Source organism: Protomyctophum bolini, assembly GCF_963924005.1.
Source record: "Protomyctophum bolini genome assembly, chromosome: 8".
NCBI classification, from domain to species: domain Eukaryota; kingdom Metazoa; phylum Chordata; class Actinopteri; order Myctophiformes; family Myctophidae; genus Protomyctophum; species Protomyctophum bolini.
Genome location: NC_137869.1, coordinates 8,853,100 through 8,869,977, shown reverse-complemented (window position 1 = coordinate 8,869,977; position 16,878 = coordinate 8,853,100). Strand labels below are relative to the sequence as shown.

Sequence of the window (16,878 nt, the reverse complement as noted above, 5' to 3'; positions counted from 1 at the left end):
GTGGCGTGTGAGCGAGTGGATTTTCAGGAACACTGGCTGGGCCCGGGCGCCACGCGGAGACGACATCAAGGACCCGTTCTGCAGGAACACTAGGCTGGGACCGGGCGCACGCAGAGGTGACATCAAGGATCCGTTCTTCAGGAACACTAGGCTGGGACCGGGCGCACGCAGAGGTGACATCAAGGACCCGTTCTCCCGTGACTCTGTTAGTGTTACGTTTGCGTGAAACCGACAAGACAGCGGAAGGTGGCATCATCGCGCCACACCGGGCAGAATGGTGCCGATGCAGTGCAAGCGAGGTGACAGCAGAGTCAGGTGGTAGGTGCTTAATCTTATGCCTTATAGCCTGTTTGTGTGTTGTGGAAAAAAGCCTTACGTGAAATTGAATGTTTGGATGATAAGTTAGCTGTTGGTTGTATCGCAGCTATGTACATGTTCAAGTCCATTCAGACCACCAGAAAATCCCTAGATGGAACAATGTTAAATAAAGCTGGCTTCTAGATTGACCCGCTGTGACACTATCCTACTACTAGGTTCTGATTCCACTGGTAACCTATTGTGTCAAGATTGTGTCAAAAGAGCTTTGCCATGAAACCACTGTACTTTACTGTACTGTACTGTACTGTACTGTACTGTACTGTACTGTACTCACCTCGGCTCCTCCTCTTTAGAGCGCTTTGGACAATACTTCTTTACCAGGTTCCTGAGAGAGAGAGAGAGAGAGAGAGAGAGAGAGAGAGAGAAAGAAGAAAGAGAGAGACCAAGAAAGGCAAGCAGGTTAGAATGAAGTAGTGTTGGACAAATGGGTACCGTGGAAAGCAAGTGTAATATACAATACAAAGAAATAATATATATATATATATATATATAATATAGGCAAGTGAAATTTATACAGTGGCAGGAAGAGAAGAAAAGCATAGATTAATACGATGTGAGTGCATTATTGAGGATGAATCAAATATTTAACAATCAAATTCTCTCTCTCTCTCTCCATCCCCTGAGGCTGACAACAATTCTGGCGAGGCAGCAGGAATGGATGTAGCTTTACTAGAAAGCAGAATGTGTGTGCGTCTACTGCTCTTTCAACACTAGAACATGTGCATGCACACACGCACGCACGCACACACAAGACTTCTGGGAGTTGAGTGTTTGATGGTTGTTTAGACGTACAGTAGCACTGTACTGTACATCAGACTCTGCAGGGACTTCCTTTGATATCAGACATCAAAACAATAAACCCTGCAGTGGAGAGTTCTACTGCTGCACTGTAGCTCTAACCTTTACTCACTGCGAGCAGATTGTGTGCTGGAGTGAGTGAATGGAGTGTGTGTGTGTGTGTGTGTGTGTGTGTGTGTGTGTGTGTGTGTGTGTGTGTGTGTGTGTGTGTGCGCGCTGTGGCTGTGCGTGCGTGCGTACAAGACTAAGGGTTATATTGTTTATTGTGTTGAGCAGGTTCAATGTGTACACATGCAGAACAGAGTTGTTGAGTTCAAAACATGAAGACAACAATTTGGCCACCGCGACGTCAGGTTGTGAGTGTGTGTGACTGTGTGTGTGTGTGTGTGTGTGTGTGTGTGTGTGTGTGTGTGTGTGCGTGTGTGTGTGTGTGTGTGTGCTCGCGTGCGTGTGTGCACCTACCGTAGCTGCTTGGCATAGTACTGTTCTATCTCCAACCTCTCCTTGACGAACTTTGCGTAGCGCTCCAGAAAGTCTATCCCCCACTGAGTGTGTTTGTCCAGATTATCAAACTGGTCCTGGAGCAGAGAGAGGGGGGGGCGGGGGGGTCAAGAGAGAAAGGAAGGATATGGGAGACAGAGGGAAAGAGAGAGAAAGGAGGGAGGAGGGGAGGTGGGCACCCAGGGGCAGAGATGGATGGGGAAAGGGAAGGGCAGAGAGGGAGAGAAGAAAGATGGAGATACAAGTCAGTACTTTATAGGGACGATGGCTCAGGAGGTAGAGCGGCCGCTTGGGAACCTATAGGTTCCCGGTTAGATCCCTGAGGCCTCCCCCAGAGTTAGGGTCAAACCTCTAGGTTCCCGGTTAGATCCCTGAGGGCTCCCCCAGAGTTAGTGTCAAACCGCTAGGTTCCCGGTTCGATCCCTGTGGGCTCCCCCAGAGTTAGGGTCAAAGTGTCCTTGAGCAAGACTTGAGTCTGAACCCAGTTTGCTCACGATTTGCAGGTTGGTGCCGTGCATGGTTTCCTCCGCCATCGGTGTGTGTGTGTGAATGGGGTGAATGTAAATGCACAATCTATGTAATGCACCTTGGATAAAGACGCTATAGAAATGCACCATTTAACACATTGATTGCCAGGGATTAATTAATTAATTAATTAATTAATTCGTCCGCCACCTCTTCTCTCTAAATCGACCCTGATACAGTCGTCTATCGGGTCGTCTTATCAGGTCGCGTGACCTTTGTGAACAGTGAACAACATAGTCAAATCTTCAATCTTCATTTAACTGTAAAAATCACACCTGTGTGAACTGAGTGGTACAACTCTCTCTCTCTCTCTCTCTCATTAGCAGGTAACAGTGCAGCACTATCCCTCTTTCTGTTGTGTGTACGTCACATAGGTGGGTGAACAACACATAGGCGCATATACAGTAGGTGAACACGGACATTGCTGTTCCTTGGAGTGGTTGCACCACTCAAAAATGTTTATTACACTCCGAGTTAGCAACCCTGAGGTTCTTATACTGTGATAATTGGTCTGTGGTGACACGTCTGATGTCTGAAAGGCAAGCGTACACAGGCCTCAGTTCCCAGGTGAACGCTTAGCAGCGGAACCAATGCAGAGAGGCAGGCAAACATGCTGACTAACATGTCACTCTCTCTCTACAAAGCAATGCAGAGAGGCAGGCAAACATGCTGACTAACATGTCACTCTCTCTCTACAAAGCAATGCAGAGAGGCAGGCAAACATGCTGACTAACATGTTAACATGTCACTCTCTCTCTACGAAGCAATGCAGAGAGGCAGGCAAACATGCTGACTAACATGTTAACATGTCACTCTCTCTACGAAGCAATGCAAACATGCTGACTAACATGTTAACATGTCACTCTCTCTACGAAGCAATGCAAACATGCTGACTAACATGTTAACATGTCACTCTCTCTACGAAGCAATGCAAACATGCTGACTAACATGTTAACATGTCACTCTCTCTCTACAAAGCAATGCAGAGAGGCAGGCAGACATGCTGACTAACATGTCACTCTCTCTTAGAAGCAATGCAGACATGCTGACTAACATGTCACTCTCTCTCTCTACGAAGCAATGCAGAGAGGCAGGCAGATATGCTGACTAACATGTCACTCTCTCTCTCTACGAAGCAATGCAGAGAGGCAGGCAGATATGCTGACTAACATGTCACTCTTTGACTCTCTCTCTCTCTCTCTTACGATCATCAGTGTAATTAAAACCCGTTCAGCTGAGTGGGCAGAAACATAAAGATAAAATGGATGTACTACTTCTGCCAGTGACTCGACAAGTGTGGCATTTCCTCTCTGACGCACACACACACACACACACACACACACACACACACACACGCAATCACACCTCTCTCCACATGCTCGTCTGTCCCTCTCCATCATTTGGCAGTCTCACCCGAGGCTAAATTAAATGAGTCCAGAAGCAGAATAATGCACCTAACCATGTACAGTATGTTGGTGATAAGCAGGAGTGCAAAAGGAAGAGGACAACAGTAACCAGAGAATAGAATAAGTGTCATTCATTGCCACAGAATATCGTCCACAAGTATACACAAATGATAAAAGGCAAAGCACACAAAAAGGCCTCCTTTCCACTCCTCTTTACAGAGAGGCGGTGGCTCAGGGGTAGAGTGGCTGGATGGTAACCGCAAGGTTGCCAGTTCGAACCCTGTGGGCTCCCCCAGGGTTAGTGTCGAAGTGTCCTTGAGCAAGACTCTGAACCCCTAATTGCTCCTGATGTGCTGGTTGGTGCCTTGCATGGTTTCCGCCGCCATCGGTGTATGAATGTGTGTGTGAATGGGTGAATGTAATGCACAATCTATGTAAAGCGCCTTGGATAAAGGCGCTATACAAATGTACCATTTACCATCTTCCTCTCGTTTATCCGCGTGGCAGATATTATAATCAGAAACGTTGCTTCATTTGATCGTTAGCAACGCATGGAAACTTGACGGGCAGACGGGCAGATTTTAATAATCACCGGTAGGCTGTCCTGGAATGAGCCAAAGAGGCGAAAGGCCAACATGGCAGCATCGTTCACAATCACACAACGGTGAAGAGGAGATGTTGTGGGAAGGGTCTCTGCACCCCCCCAGGGTTTAATGGACACAACGGTGAAGAGGAGATGTTGTGGGAAGGGTCTCTGCACCCCCCCAGGGTTTAATAGTTTCATAAACCTGGTCAGGATCACAAGACCGTGTTTTAGTGGATGCTGCGATTCAATAGCTCCGTTATTCTAAATGTTTCATATTTCACTACTACTTCATTCTTTATTCGTTTTTTTTATTTTTATTCTGATTGTGTGATTCTTTTCACCACGTCTTTAGATGATTCCGCAGGGTGTAGTACTTAGTTTAGACAGTACTTGGTTTAGACTAGTCAGTGGTTAGACCAGTCATTAGTCCTACAACTACAACCTATCTCAAACCCTCACCCTAAACCTAACCTCCCACGGGGCAGCACACCTAAACCTAACCTTAACCCATGTCTAACCAATGACTACCGGTAGTCTAAACTACGCAAGATAATGATCGACCACAATTGGACAAATCCATTGTATTCCCACCAACTTAACCTGACATACCCTCCTGTTTCTCATCAGGTCATAGTGTGTGTTTATTACCTCTAGGGCAGATATGCTGGTAGCAATAGCTCTACTCAAGTGGAAAAACACCATGTTTTACAGCCCCCTGCACACACACACACACACACACACACACACACACACACACACACGCAGCCCCCTACTCGGTACAGTAGGTACAGTAGCCACCACCACGCTGGGTGTGCAAACTGTGCATGCTAGCCAACATATGCACGTTTATAAGAAGATCATGTTGGGTATACTGCACATAAAGAGCATTTTAGGATAGGTTAGAAATAGAATTTGATTGATTGCAAAATGTATTCAACCCATTTTGACCTGAGATCAGTTTCTAAACATCCTGACAGTTTTCTGAAAAAGCTATGTTTCTATGTCAGTCGTTCTTCGATTTTTCAAAAATAGCAGACTGCTTTTTTTTTTTCAATAGCTAAAGCATAAGATAATTTTTTTGTGAGAATTGTACATTTTGTCTGACACTACACCAGGAGAGACGCACGATTAAAAACATAAAATAATGTTGATTAGGAGAAATGGTATGGCACAGGCACCTCGGTCAGGAAGTAAGCCTGAAGGGTTGTTTTTTGCCTTTATTACTCATCAATTCTAGGAAAAGGACGCTGTATTGGAACTTTACATGAGGCCCATTTTCACGTGCATGGAAAAGAATCACCACATACATTATAGCCTAGTTCTTTCCTGAGGTCAGCTATCTTAAAAAGAAGGAGCCGTAAAAAATAAGGTCCAGATTGTACCAGATAGGGAGAGCAAGAGAAACACGAGACGGTTGCCTCCTTGACCGCGTGTCCATCCGGTGATCATATTCTTCAAACACAAAGACAGCAGAGCTGCCTCGGAAAGGCAGAGCAGAGCAGAACTAATTAACTTTTTTGTAAATGGTGACCTGCATTTATCCAAAGTGCTTTTACAATGTGTATTACATTCACACACGGAAGGAAACCTTGCAAGGCAGTATAAACCTGCTCATCGGGAGCAGCCAGAGGTTCAGTGTCTTGGGGGTGGGCGATATGGAATATAAATATAATATCATTTTTCAAGCAGCATCAGCGATGCACGATTCTCTGTCATGATGTTTTTTAGGGTTATTTTTCAAGTTACTTAACAGTACAGTAGTAACAGACCATTTAGAGTAGACCAAAATACGCATTATTTTTGGCAAACGAAGCCGACGTTTCTGCTATATATATATATATATAGCAGAAACGTCTGTCCTGATATGTAGAAAATACATCTGTTGAAAATTAGTTTGTGGTGTGCGCGATCCTTTTCCTATTATATGATGTTTTAAACTGGTGATGCACCATAAGTCAGAGCGCGGTGCTCACAAGACAATTATCTGTTCTACAGAAGTATAAATTAAGGTATAGATTAGAACGTCAAATCATAGAATGTCACACGACTCACGACATAACATATACGATATCTATCACAAGGCATATCGTGGAGACGATATTTATCACCATCTTGACCATGGGCCTATTGATTATTGAAGCTGCATGTGTTCACAAACAAATAACCAATCCATTGAGGTTATCGGTTTCCGTCTTCCCTCAAAGAAATGCCGATCACTCAAGGAAGATCACTTTTAAATCCACCTCACAAGCAGGAGATGGAGAGGAAATGATCACTTCTCCGGTGGTCATGCCCCGACCGGGCCTCATGACATCACGGCTCGGCAAGGCTTACTTTACCTATTTATATTAATTCATAATCTTTCAACAGCTAAAGTTTAAAATAATGGTTAACACATTTTGGGCGCAGGAACCCGTTTTGGTGTTAGCATTATGTTATGCTTTAGCTATTGAAAAATAGCAGATCTACAAGCTCATAGCGCGCCACCGAGTGGCGCGCTACGAGCTTGTAGGTCTGCTATTTTTTGAAAAATCGAAGAACGACTGACATAGAAACATAGCTTTTTTTCAGAAAACTGTCAGGATGTAGAAGACATTTTTAGAATCTGATCTCAGGTCAGAATGGGTTTTAAAGAAGTGGTTAAAAAGCTATACACGGTGACACACAGACGCGTTCCTTCCAGGTCAGCTGGGCCTCTGTAGTGGTGTCTCTTCATGAATTAATAAGGATACGATGAGCTCATCCTGTAGCGCTACAGTACTCCACGCTGGATGATCCAGCCACTCCGATGGGCTCAGTCCCTCACTGGGGAGATGACAGCATGGTGAGCGAGCGGAGCGGAGCTTAGCTCTCAGCTTGCGGGAGGGATTGTAAGGATGGTGTGGGGAGGATTATGACCTCTGAGAGAGAGCCACAGTCTGGCTCACAAAGCCACAGACGGCTCCATATCGGCACCTTTAACCATACCTACAATATACAGTCACAGTAAACATCCAGATTGTTCTTTTAAGTCATCAGGGCCTGCCAGTTAACAACTTGGAGAAGGGTTCAGATGGGGCCAGATGCCTGTGAACCATTCAGTCTTATATATAGTTACACAACACAACAGAGCTAATGCTCAGGTTGTGTGTGTGTGTGTGTGTGTGTGTGTGTGTGTGTGTGTGTGTGTGTGTGTGTGTGTGTGTGTGTGTGTGTGTGTATTGGGTTCAGTGGTAACTCCCTCTTGAAGGGAGTGTGTTTATGTTGTGTGTTGTGCTGCTGTGGGCCTGCTGTGGGTCTGGTTGGGTGGCTACATGTGAAGGCAGGAGGAGGAGGTTTTATGATGTTGTGTTGTTGTCCAGCAGTTATGCCGGTTTATCTTCATTCTTCCTTTAGAAAATATATATTTCGTTTCATCTTTCAGAACAGAGATGTTGTTTCAGTGGTTTTGTACATTTCTTAAGTCATTATTTTGTTCCTAATAGAATTGGTCCTTGAATGCTCTAGCCTAGTTTTATTTATTTTTTTATCCCATGATTTTGTAACCCATTGTTCACCCCTGTGTCAATCATCTAATGTGATCCTGGGCTCTACACACCCTCCACCAACCTAGTCCCCATATATGGGGGACAAGGGGAGAGCAACGGACTTGAACTCATGCTTCCTTCATGCCTGAGTGTCCAAGTTGCTCCTTTACACCTGACAGGGGGGAGTTTCCCTGGTTGGACGTAGCGCGTGGAAGGAACACGTTATTCCAACCAGTTCCTTTTCCCTCCATCAGGCGCCCCGGCTGGCCAGGGGGAGGCAGTTTAGAGACCAGGTTTTCTAGCCTAGTTTTTAATTGTCCCCTCGTCCCCTCGTCCCCTAGCCTAGCCCTACCTAGACTGTCTGAGATTACCATAATAATAATATTTAAACTTGAAAATTCAAATGTCTTATTTGGTCAGCTGTTGCAACTTGCCCTCGTCTCCACCCTATTTCACAAGGATTAACATAACGACTAATTTCATCATCATCATCAGATAGGCTCACCGTGGATAACAATAGTCACAGAAACCATTTGATCAAAGATTTGATACAGACAAGCACACAAGTACAAAGGCCTTATTAAAAAATATGTTTCCAAAACTCGTCGTAAATACATTGTGATTATACTGATCATTTCAAAAATAATTGTGTTGATAATTTTTGCCATTCTGGACGGGAACCCCTTTTGGTGTTTTAACTAAGCATTATGTTATACTTTAGCTATTGAAAAATAGCAGATCTACAAGCTCATCTACTAGATTCTACTGGCTCCAGACCAGTGCAGGGAAACGTCTTATCAGTACACGCCAGGTTAACGTCACCACAACATCCTGTTGCCTTGATAATCACAGGAAGTGATGTCAACAATAGCGTGTTCTCACGGGAGCTCCTTGAAAACTCCCAAAACAATGTGCAGTGTTATTTATTTAGAAAAGAGAAAGTGGGACGCGACTATTGAAACGGCACGTGTACCACAAAAGGATGACGTCTTCTGTATCCAATCCATCCTCTCTCTGTTTTTTAACTGCCATGACAACCAAACTTCCCCCTGTGGGATCAATAAAGGTCTATCTATGCATCTATACACACACACACACACACACACACACACACACACACACACACACACACACACAAGCCCCAGAGTGTGCAGACTAGAGAGAGTTGCTCTGAACGTATCTCTGCTCTATATCTGGGTTTTCCTTTGGAATCTATTCTAATCTAAACTCATTTAACAGTCAGTGAAATCAGAGGGCAGGTCACGACTTTGCCAAGCCGTGATATTATCGTAAAAGTTCAGTTTTTTGGGCCGGACGACAACAAACATAGATGTTGCGTAGTAACGCTACATATCAAAGATAATCATAATTGTATTACGTTGCAGCACATTTCTGGGAAAAACACCAGAGTGAGACATTAATGACAACTAAATCATTTTTTAAAAGATTGGCTACTTCAAGTTGGCTACTTCAGTCACACATCATGAAAATGACAACTTAAGTGTGAAAACCACATTGCGGCCCATGTACAATTTACGATTTACAATAAGCAAGAACAAAAAAAAGCATGGGAATACATCACATAAAAAGCATTTATCATGAAACATGCGTAAGCTAAGAACGTAACAGTGGAATATCTATATAATAATGAAACTATACATAATAAACTATAGGGATACATGTAGGGGTTAGGGGGGAAACGTGAGTATCCTGTCCCAATCGAGGGACACTAAATGGGTCACCAGAGTGTTCCCACATTACAAGGATGCTAGTTCCTTTTAATGAGCCCAAGTCTGAGGGCGAGACAATGACATTGTCATTTGGCTCCCAGACCGGGAGAGAGAGAGCGTGGAATTGGTTTGTCTTTCTAGAGACCACTGGTTCCCAAACGCTGGGTCGGGACCCATCTGTGGGTCGCGGAGGACACACTTTTGTGGGTCCCTTTTATATTTGTTTTCCTACATTTTAGTTTTTAATTTTAATATTTCAAAACGTAATTTTTTTTTTTTTTTAAACATTCCCCCAAAAAATGCTAAAATTTTCATTAATTAAAAATTCAATGTTTTTTTTTTGTCAGTAATTTCATGAAGAAATCAAAGAAAAATCTAAGAAATTGCATAAATTAGAAAACAAATGTTTAAATAGCAGCAAAAATAGCTGATCTACAAGCTCACTACGTGCCTCGCGATGCAGAGCGACGCGCTGTGAGCTTGTATAGATCTGGCTATTTTCACTATAGTTTGGGTTCCGGGTCCCGGGGAGACCCAAACTTCTCTTTTGGGTCATGGGATAAAGAGTTTGTGAACCACTGCTCTAAACCTAACCATTAACCAACCAATCAGACGACTGGACTGGTCTTCCAGAGCCAATCAAAACAGCCAGACAGACAACCCTAAGCTCCCATGTGCATTCCACATGGGGGAAGGCATGGTTAATTAGCATAGAAACCTCAACTAGGACAAAAGACTCATTACACTATGGCATTCCAGAGCATCACGCACGCACGTACACACGCCCGCGCACGCACACACACACACACACACACACACACGGTTGGGATGGGGTGGGAAATGTCAACTTGTCTGCAACAACACTGGCATTACACTGAAGACCACCGGACTCTTCCTGGAAATACGCCTATTGTGTGTGTGTGTGTGTGTGTGTGTGTGTGTGTGTGTGTGTGTGTGTGTGTGTGTGTGTGTGCTGTGTGTGTGTGTACATATTGTGTTTGTGTACAGAGAAGAGAGAAGCAGACAACAACCTGTCTCTGTGATGCTTAAACTACGAGTTTCAACGAACAAATCGGAGTGTAGCCAGTGGGGCGGTAGGAGCCAATAGAATTAGAAATGAACACAGTACTGTTAATTATAGCAGGGATGGAGATTGTAACCAAGTAAGCACTATATACTGTGCTCCCTTTTCATGGCAAGTTCAATTAATTTTAATGCACTGCTGTACCTAGATAATAGATACTACTACTTAAATACTACTTAGATAGAATATCATGTACACAAGTGTACTGCTCATATAGGTGGAGATATGTGTCATAATATACACCGCCACTGGTGTATCGGCCACATATCGGTATCGGACAATATTTGCCATTATCGGTATCAGCAAATAAAACTGGCATTAACACGCCAAGTGGCAAAAAAAACTACTTTCTGGCCTTGACATCTGATTGCATTAAATGACGTTAAAGTCACTTTTGCTACTAACTTTGCTACTCACTTGATGCATGCGCATACCCTCCATTCCCATATCGGTGCATCCCTACTGAAATCAGATTGTCACCTAGTGCGGTACTGCAATCTCTGTAGCCCACGCCAGAGTAATCTAGTGAGAGAGTGGTGACACGCTTTGATCTCGCCGCAAAGCGGGTGCCTATGGGCGATAGTTCCAAACATTGCTCCTATATGGCTGGAACTATTCCATTGAGATAGAATGAGCACTTCCTCATTCCATTGTTACAATGAGAGTTCAACGGGAGTGTCATTACTCTCTTACTAGATTACTCCTAAAACAAGCCATCATTCACTCCCCATTCTCTGCCCCTGTCTGTCCCTTTCAGAGTGGTGTCTCTGTGGAGATCAGTGGTTTTCAACCAGAGGTCCTTGAGGGGGTTCCATCATGTGATCCCCAAGCTAAATGATGGAGAGTTGGTAAAAAAATGGACCCTTCTATAGATCTTTAACTCCTGAGAGCTCTCAAGAAGAGTTACATTATTGTTAAACTTCTGCATTTACTTAATTTACAAGAAGTCTACACAATTTAGAGAATGTATAGAAGAATTGTTATTTTGATCATTGTTTGCACAACAGCATGGAATTGTGAATCAACGATAACAAATTTGCTTTAGTTTTCGGTCTGAGAGGGCTCCATTTTCGTCACCGCTAAACCCCTTATCCCTAAACTTCTTTGCCTTTTTTTTACTATTTTTAAAAACATTTTTGAATAGTTCAACTAGCCAATCTACATTGACACGTTGTGAGCTTGTAGACTGGCCATTTTAACTATTCAAAAATGTTTTGCAAAATAGTAAAAAAAAAAAAAGGCAAAGAAGTTTAGGGATAAGGGGTTCAGCGGTGACGAAAATGGAGTCCTAAATGTCCTCAAATGGTGGTCCTTCCGTGGCTCAAATGCCGAATAAATAATGAGCCTTGATGTGAAAAGGGTTGAAAACCACTGGTGTAGATCACAGGACTGTTCCTTTCAGAGTAGTGTCTCTGTGTGTAGATCACGGGACTGTTCAGAGTATTCCGAGTGAAAAGCTTCCATCCTCGTTACAGTGACTGATGCGTGCATGAGACAATGCACACTGGCCCCTCAAGTCTGAGCTGCTGTAGTAGTATAGTATAGTACAGTATATCATACTGTAAATCACACAGTAGTTCCCCTGCCTGCTGAGCTCTACAGTCAGACCTCCTACTGGCGTTACTTACATTCCTTAATACAGAATAGGAAATTAAATGGATTGTCAAATAAATGGGGCTTAACCCATTTAGAGAGCCCAGACCGATTCTAAAACACGCCTTCTAAAACCAAACCTACGGTTTTCTGAAAACCTTCAAATTCATATAAAAAAACAAACAAAAAAAACAACAACATTATCTTGCTATATGAGAGACAGGTGTATAAGACACAGAGGTGGCTCCCGGCATTAACAGTATAACAAGATTATAGGTTACACCAGGTCTAAATGGGTCAAAAAAATTATGAAATAAAACAATGTTTTTTTTTTTTTTTTTTACTTATGGAAAAGGATTCTGCTGCGTCTTCTGCTGTGTCTTGTATACCAATATGGTAGGAGTTCACACCACTGGCACGGGTGCCGAAGGCCTAGCGGTTAAGGCACATACCACATATAGGCTCTAATGCAGCTTGACAGCCAGTCGCCAGTTTTCATTCTCAAACCCAGCGGCCTTGGCTGCGTGTAACTCCCTGTCTCTCACTCCCCGTTTCCTGTCACTCACTGGGCTATCCAATACAGGCAGAAAAGGCCCAAAAATATCTATAATAACAACAACAACACTGGCACAATAGGAAAACCCAGGGACGGCGGTGGCTCAGGGGTAGAGTGGCTGGATGGTAACCGCAAGGTTGCCAGTTCGAACCCGGGCTCCCCCAGAGTTAGTGTCGAGCAAGACACTGAACCCCTAATTGCTCCCGATGTGCAGGTTGGTGCCTTGCATGGTTTCCTCCGCCATAAGTCTTGTGTGTGAATGGGTGAATGTAATGCACAATCTATGTAAAGCACTGCTATTTTTTTTTAATCGTGAAAATGTGGCACAAATCATTGAATATATATTCTTTCAGAGTGAACGTTTTTAACTAAAACCTTTGCTTCTGGGGGGTCCCTGGAACAACATATTTTCAGATGGGGGTCGGTGGCCAATTACATGTATTTTTGGGGGTCCTTGACATGAAATATTGAGCACCACTGATATAGAAACATAGGTATTTGAGAAAACTGTCAGGATTTAGAAGGTATTTGTAGAATCTGATCTCAGGTCTAAATGGGTTAAGTAGTCACGTACAGTAACTGTGGCTTGCTGCAAGGCATCCTGAGAGCCTGTGAACGTGAGGCTGTAAGGTGAGATTCTGGGGCACGCAGGAGGAAGGAAGCACTTGACTTTCAGCTACACTTATTTCTTTTAGTTTCTTCAGAAAACCACTGTAACCTTCTTTACTCAGTGGAGATAATACGACCAACTACCGCACAGGTTCTCAAAGTGGGGTCTTTTTGGTAGCGTGTAGATCATCATCTATTAAAAGAGTCAACCGACTGTGGTGCTCTCAGGTGACCGAGCAGAACTTAGGCCCGGTCAGTCGCCCATGGTGCGCAAGTTGCTCTTGGTGGGTCTGAGGAGGTTTAGTGTTTGAGGAGTGGAGGCTGTGAGTCGAGGGTTGTAGGGAGACAAAATTCCTTGAAGTAGGATGTACTGATGGGTTAACAGGTATATCTTGTGTTCAAGATTTTTTTTTACATTTTGCAACCAGTATTTAAGTCTAGGACCAGGACGTCTGAGACCTAATGAGCCTGGTAAAAAAAAAAAAAAAAGGTAAAAAAAGATCCTTGCAGATCCTAGCAGATCTACAAGTTCATAGCGCAAACATGAGGTTTTCCAGAAAGAAAGAAAAAGACATTTTTAAAATTTCGACGTCAGGCCTAAATTGGTTAAGCTAAGGCACTGCCTGACCAAACGAATGGACTGAATGAATCATAGAATGACCACTGTGTGAGTCACAGCGAGCCGCTTTAGAAATAAGACTAGATTACTTTAAGGGTGGTGGTGATGATTGTATACTTGGTTGCACACGTGTGTCTGTCAAGGCACCAGAAATAGCCCATTTACAAACTGACAATGTTTCTGGTTGAACGAAGCATTTAGAGACGGATTTGATCATCTAAATATAAATAACATATACTGTAAAGGTCCCTGTCCCAATTCTTCTTTTTCTCCAATATATTTTTTATCCCACGATTTTGTAACCCATTTTTCACCCCTGTGTCAATCATCTAATGTGATCCTGGGCTCTACACACCCTCCACCAACCTAGTCCCCATATATGGGGGACAAGGGGAGAGCAACGGACTTGAAGCTTCCTTCATGCCTGAGTGTCCAAGTTGCTCCTTTACACCTGACAGGGGGGGAGTTTCCCTGGTTGGACGTAGCGCGTGGAAGGAACACGTTATTCCAACCAGTTCCTTTCCCCTCCATCAGGCGCCCCGGCTGGCCAGGGGGAGGCCGTTTAGAGACCAGGATTACTGCATGTTTTTTGTGAGGGTACCTACCCTAGGGGACACGGGGAGAACATGTCCAGTCCTAATTCTAACGACATTTCATGGTAATCTCGTCTATGACAGTTCTTCTCCTCAATGGCCCACACATAGACATTATGTAAAATATAACTCTTTACAACTATTCATTCACACCAGAAACGCTGATTGTGCGGACCAGATGGACACACTCACACAGCCAGACACGTTGCAGCAACGTATACTGCAGTGACGCAGAGCTGATGCTTCCGGTGTGTTCCAGGCCGTATCTTCCCTATAGGGAATAATACAGCAGCTAACCAATCGCATGCGCAACTGTCACTACAAATTTAGGGATTGTGCTTACACTGCCACCGCTGTGACCAATTCCACTGATGGTTAAAATAATGTTTTAGTAACAGACGGAGTTCTTTTAACCCATTCTGACCTGAGATCAGATTATAAAAATGTCTTCTACATCCTGGACAGTTTTCTGAGTGACTGCCGGGTTAAAGTTTAACCAGTCAGCCATTATTAGCCAATGTGAAATATGCACAAGACAAGATAGCCACCTAGAAAACAATGGAACGAATTCAACAGCAAAGACAGTAAGACTGTATTGATACAGTCGGCACTTGGCAGAGAGAGGAAGACGACGCATTGCAGACAGACAGAGAGAGAGAGAAGAACATGTGTGTGTCATGTGCTGGAGATAAACATCATGGATGACACAGACTTAATCATCTGACCCTCTGTTACCACAATAAACACACTGTTAACGCGGCCTGTGGACGCAGCAACACACACACACACACACACACAAACATATGCGCGGACACCGGACATACTACACTACATACTGTACTACTACATATACTGTACTGTACTGTACTGCACGCAACAGGAAATGACTATATATATATATATATATATATATATATAGGCCAAACTATTTAACCCATTTAGGCCTGACGTCGAAATAAATAAAAAAAGTCTTCTGAAAGAATATATATTCAAAGATTTGTGGCTGTGCCGCATTTTCACGATTTTTCAAAAATAGCCGACCTCCAAGCTACAACCTACGAGCTTGTAGATCTGCTATTTTTCAATAGCTAAAGTGTAACATAATGCTTAGTTAAAACACCCAAACTGTTTAATAATGGCGAGGGAGAACAGTAGAGGAATCAGCTACAGATCAATACTACTATTGGACCGTCGGGGGACAAACGGATCAGTTTATAATCCAATTTATCTCCATTTGTGATATCAATGCCCGCTAATGTGTGAAGGGCATTCACTCCTAGTCATTTTTACTAGTTGACTAGTTGCCTAGTTTACTAGTCGACTAGTTGTTTAACTACCTATTATGTGTAAAAAGAAAAAAATATATATTTGTAAAAACTATTATAAAAACTATATACATTGGTGACTATAACTATAATCTACCTGAGGGGGGGGGGGGGACTAGTCAACTACTAGTACTAGTGGATTTACTAGTCGACTAGTAAACTACTTAACTTGCTTAATGCCTAGCACATGGTTGATAGTATTGTCTTTTAGTAAAGCACAATATCAAATAGGGCTGTCAGTTCACCTCTATAATCCAATTCGAATTTCATTGCTTAATTATTTGTAATTTTCGAAAATATTCGAATATTTACATTGTTCATTTTAGCTCATATTTAGCCTATAATAATACACGTGGCTGGCATGTCTTGTGAGTTTTGGGAAGTGCATAGTTTTGACAGGTCTGCCTGCTCTGGACAGTGAAATTAATCCTGAATTAAACACCGGCAGACGCAACGATAAAGTCTATCATTCATTGTGAAGCCAGCAACATGTTGATGCAAACAGACGTGTACAGTAGCTGCTCGGCCTGCTCCAAATTATATTAGCATTCGTCTGTGTCTGCCCGTGTAAACGCAGCATCGAGTGTGTTATTAAGGAGGACTCCTTGGCTTCTAACGATATGGACCAGAGTTAAATTAATGTTAGCTCCCATGCTAACTAGTTGCTACCCTCGTCAGAAACAAGTTAACAACACCACTGATCGGGTGGAAGATGCTGATATCACTTTGCTTGTGCCCGTGGATGGGAAATGAGATTTAAAAGGCTATAGAAGCGTGGATGAAAGGCAAGCACAGACGTGCAATAAAGTTGCGTCGTGAGACTGTATTATGATTTTCGTTCTACCGGCGATTTCTGTCTGCGTAGTATACTAGTATCTATGTATGTGTTACAAGGGTTTGTGTGTCTGTGAATAAATGTGCTACTGTTTAGAACAGCCAGTAAGCCCGCCCACCCTGTAGACTGTCTCTGATTGGCTTACCCTGAAATCTGGCCCTACGTTAGCCAATAAATGACCTCTTCTGCGACGTGACCGGACGTGCACCTTTTCACATGCAGTGGAAGCGGCCG

General features: G+C 43.3%; 1 protein-coding gene across 3 annotated transcripts in view; it reads right to left on the bottom strand.

Moving 5' to 3' along the window:
• The window catches only part of fnbp1l (formin binding protein 1-like), a 66,541-nt gene that overhangs the window by 29,040 nt on the left and 20,623 nt on the right, over nucleotides 1-16,878 (bottom strand). For all 3 annotated transcript variants that reach the window (XR_013964544.1, XM_080771086.1, XM_080771085.1), the window contains exons 2-3: nucleotides 1,639-1,754; nucleotides 653-703 (exon numbers count right to left, since the gene is read on the bottom strand). Coding sequence is in view for 2 of the 3 variants with exons in the window: in XM_080771086.1 (XP_080627212.1) it covers nucleotides 653-703; nucleotides 1,639-1,754 (167 nt within the window). In the remaining variant the exon portion in view is untranslated. The remainder of the gene's footprint in view (nucleotides 1-652; nucleotides 704-1,638; nucleotides 1,755-16,878) is intronic.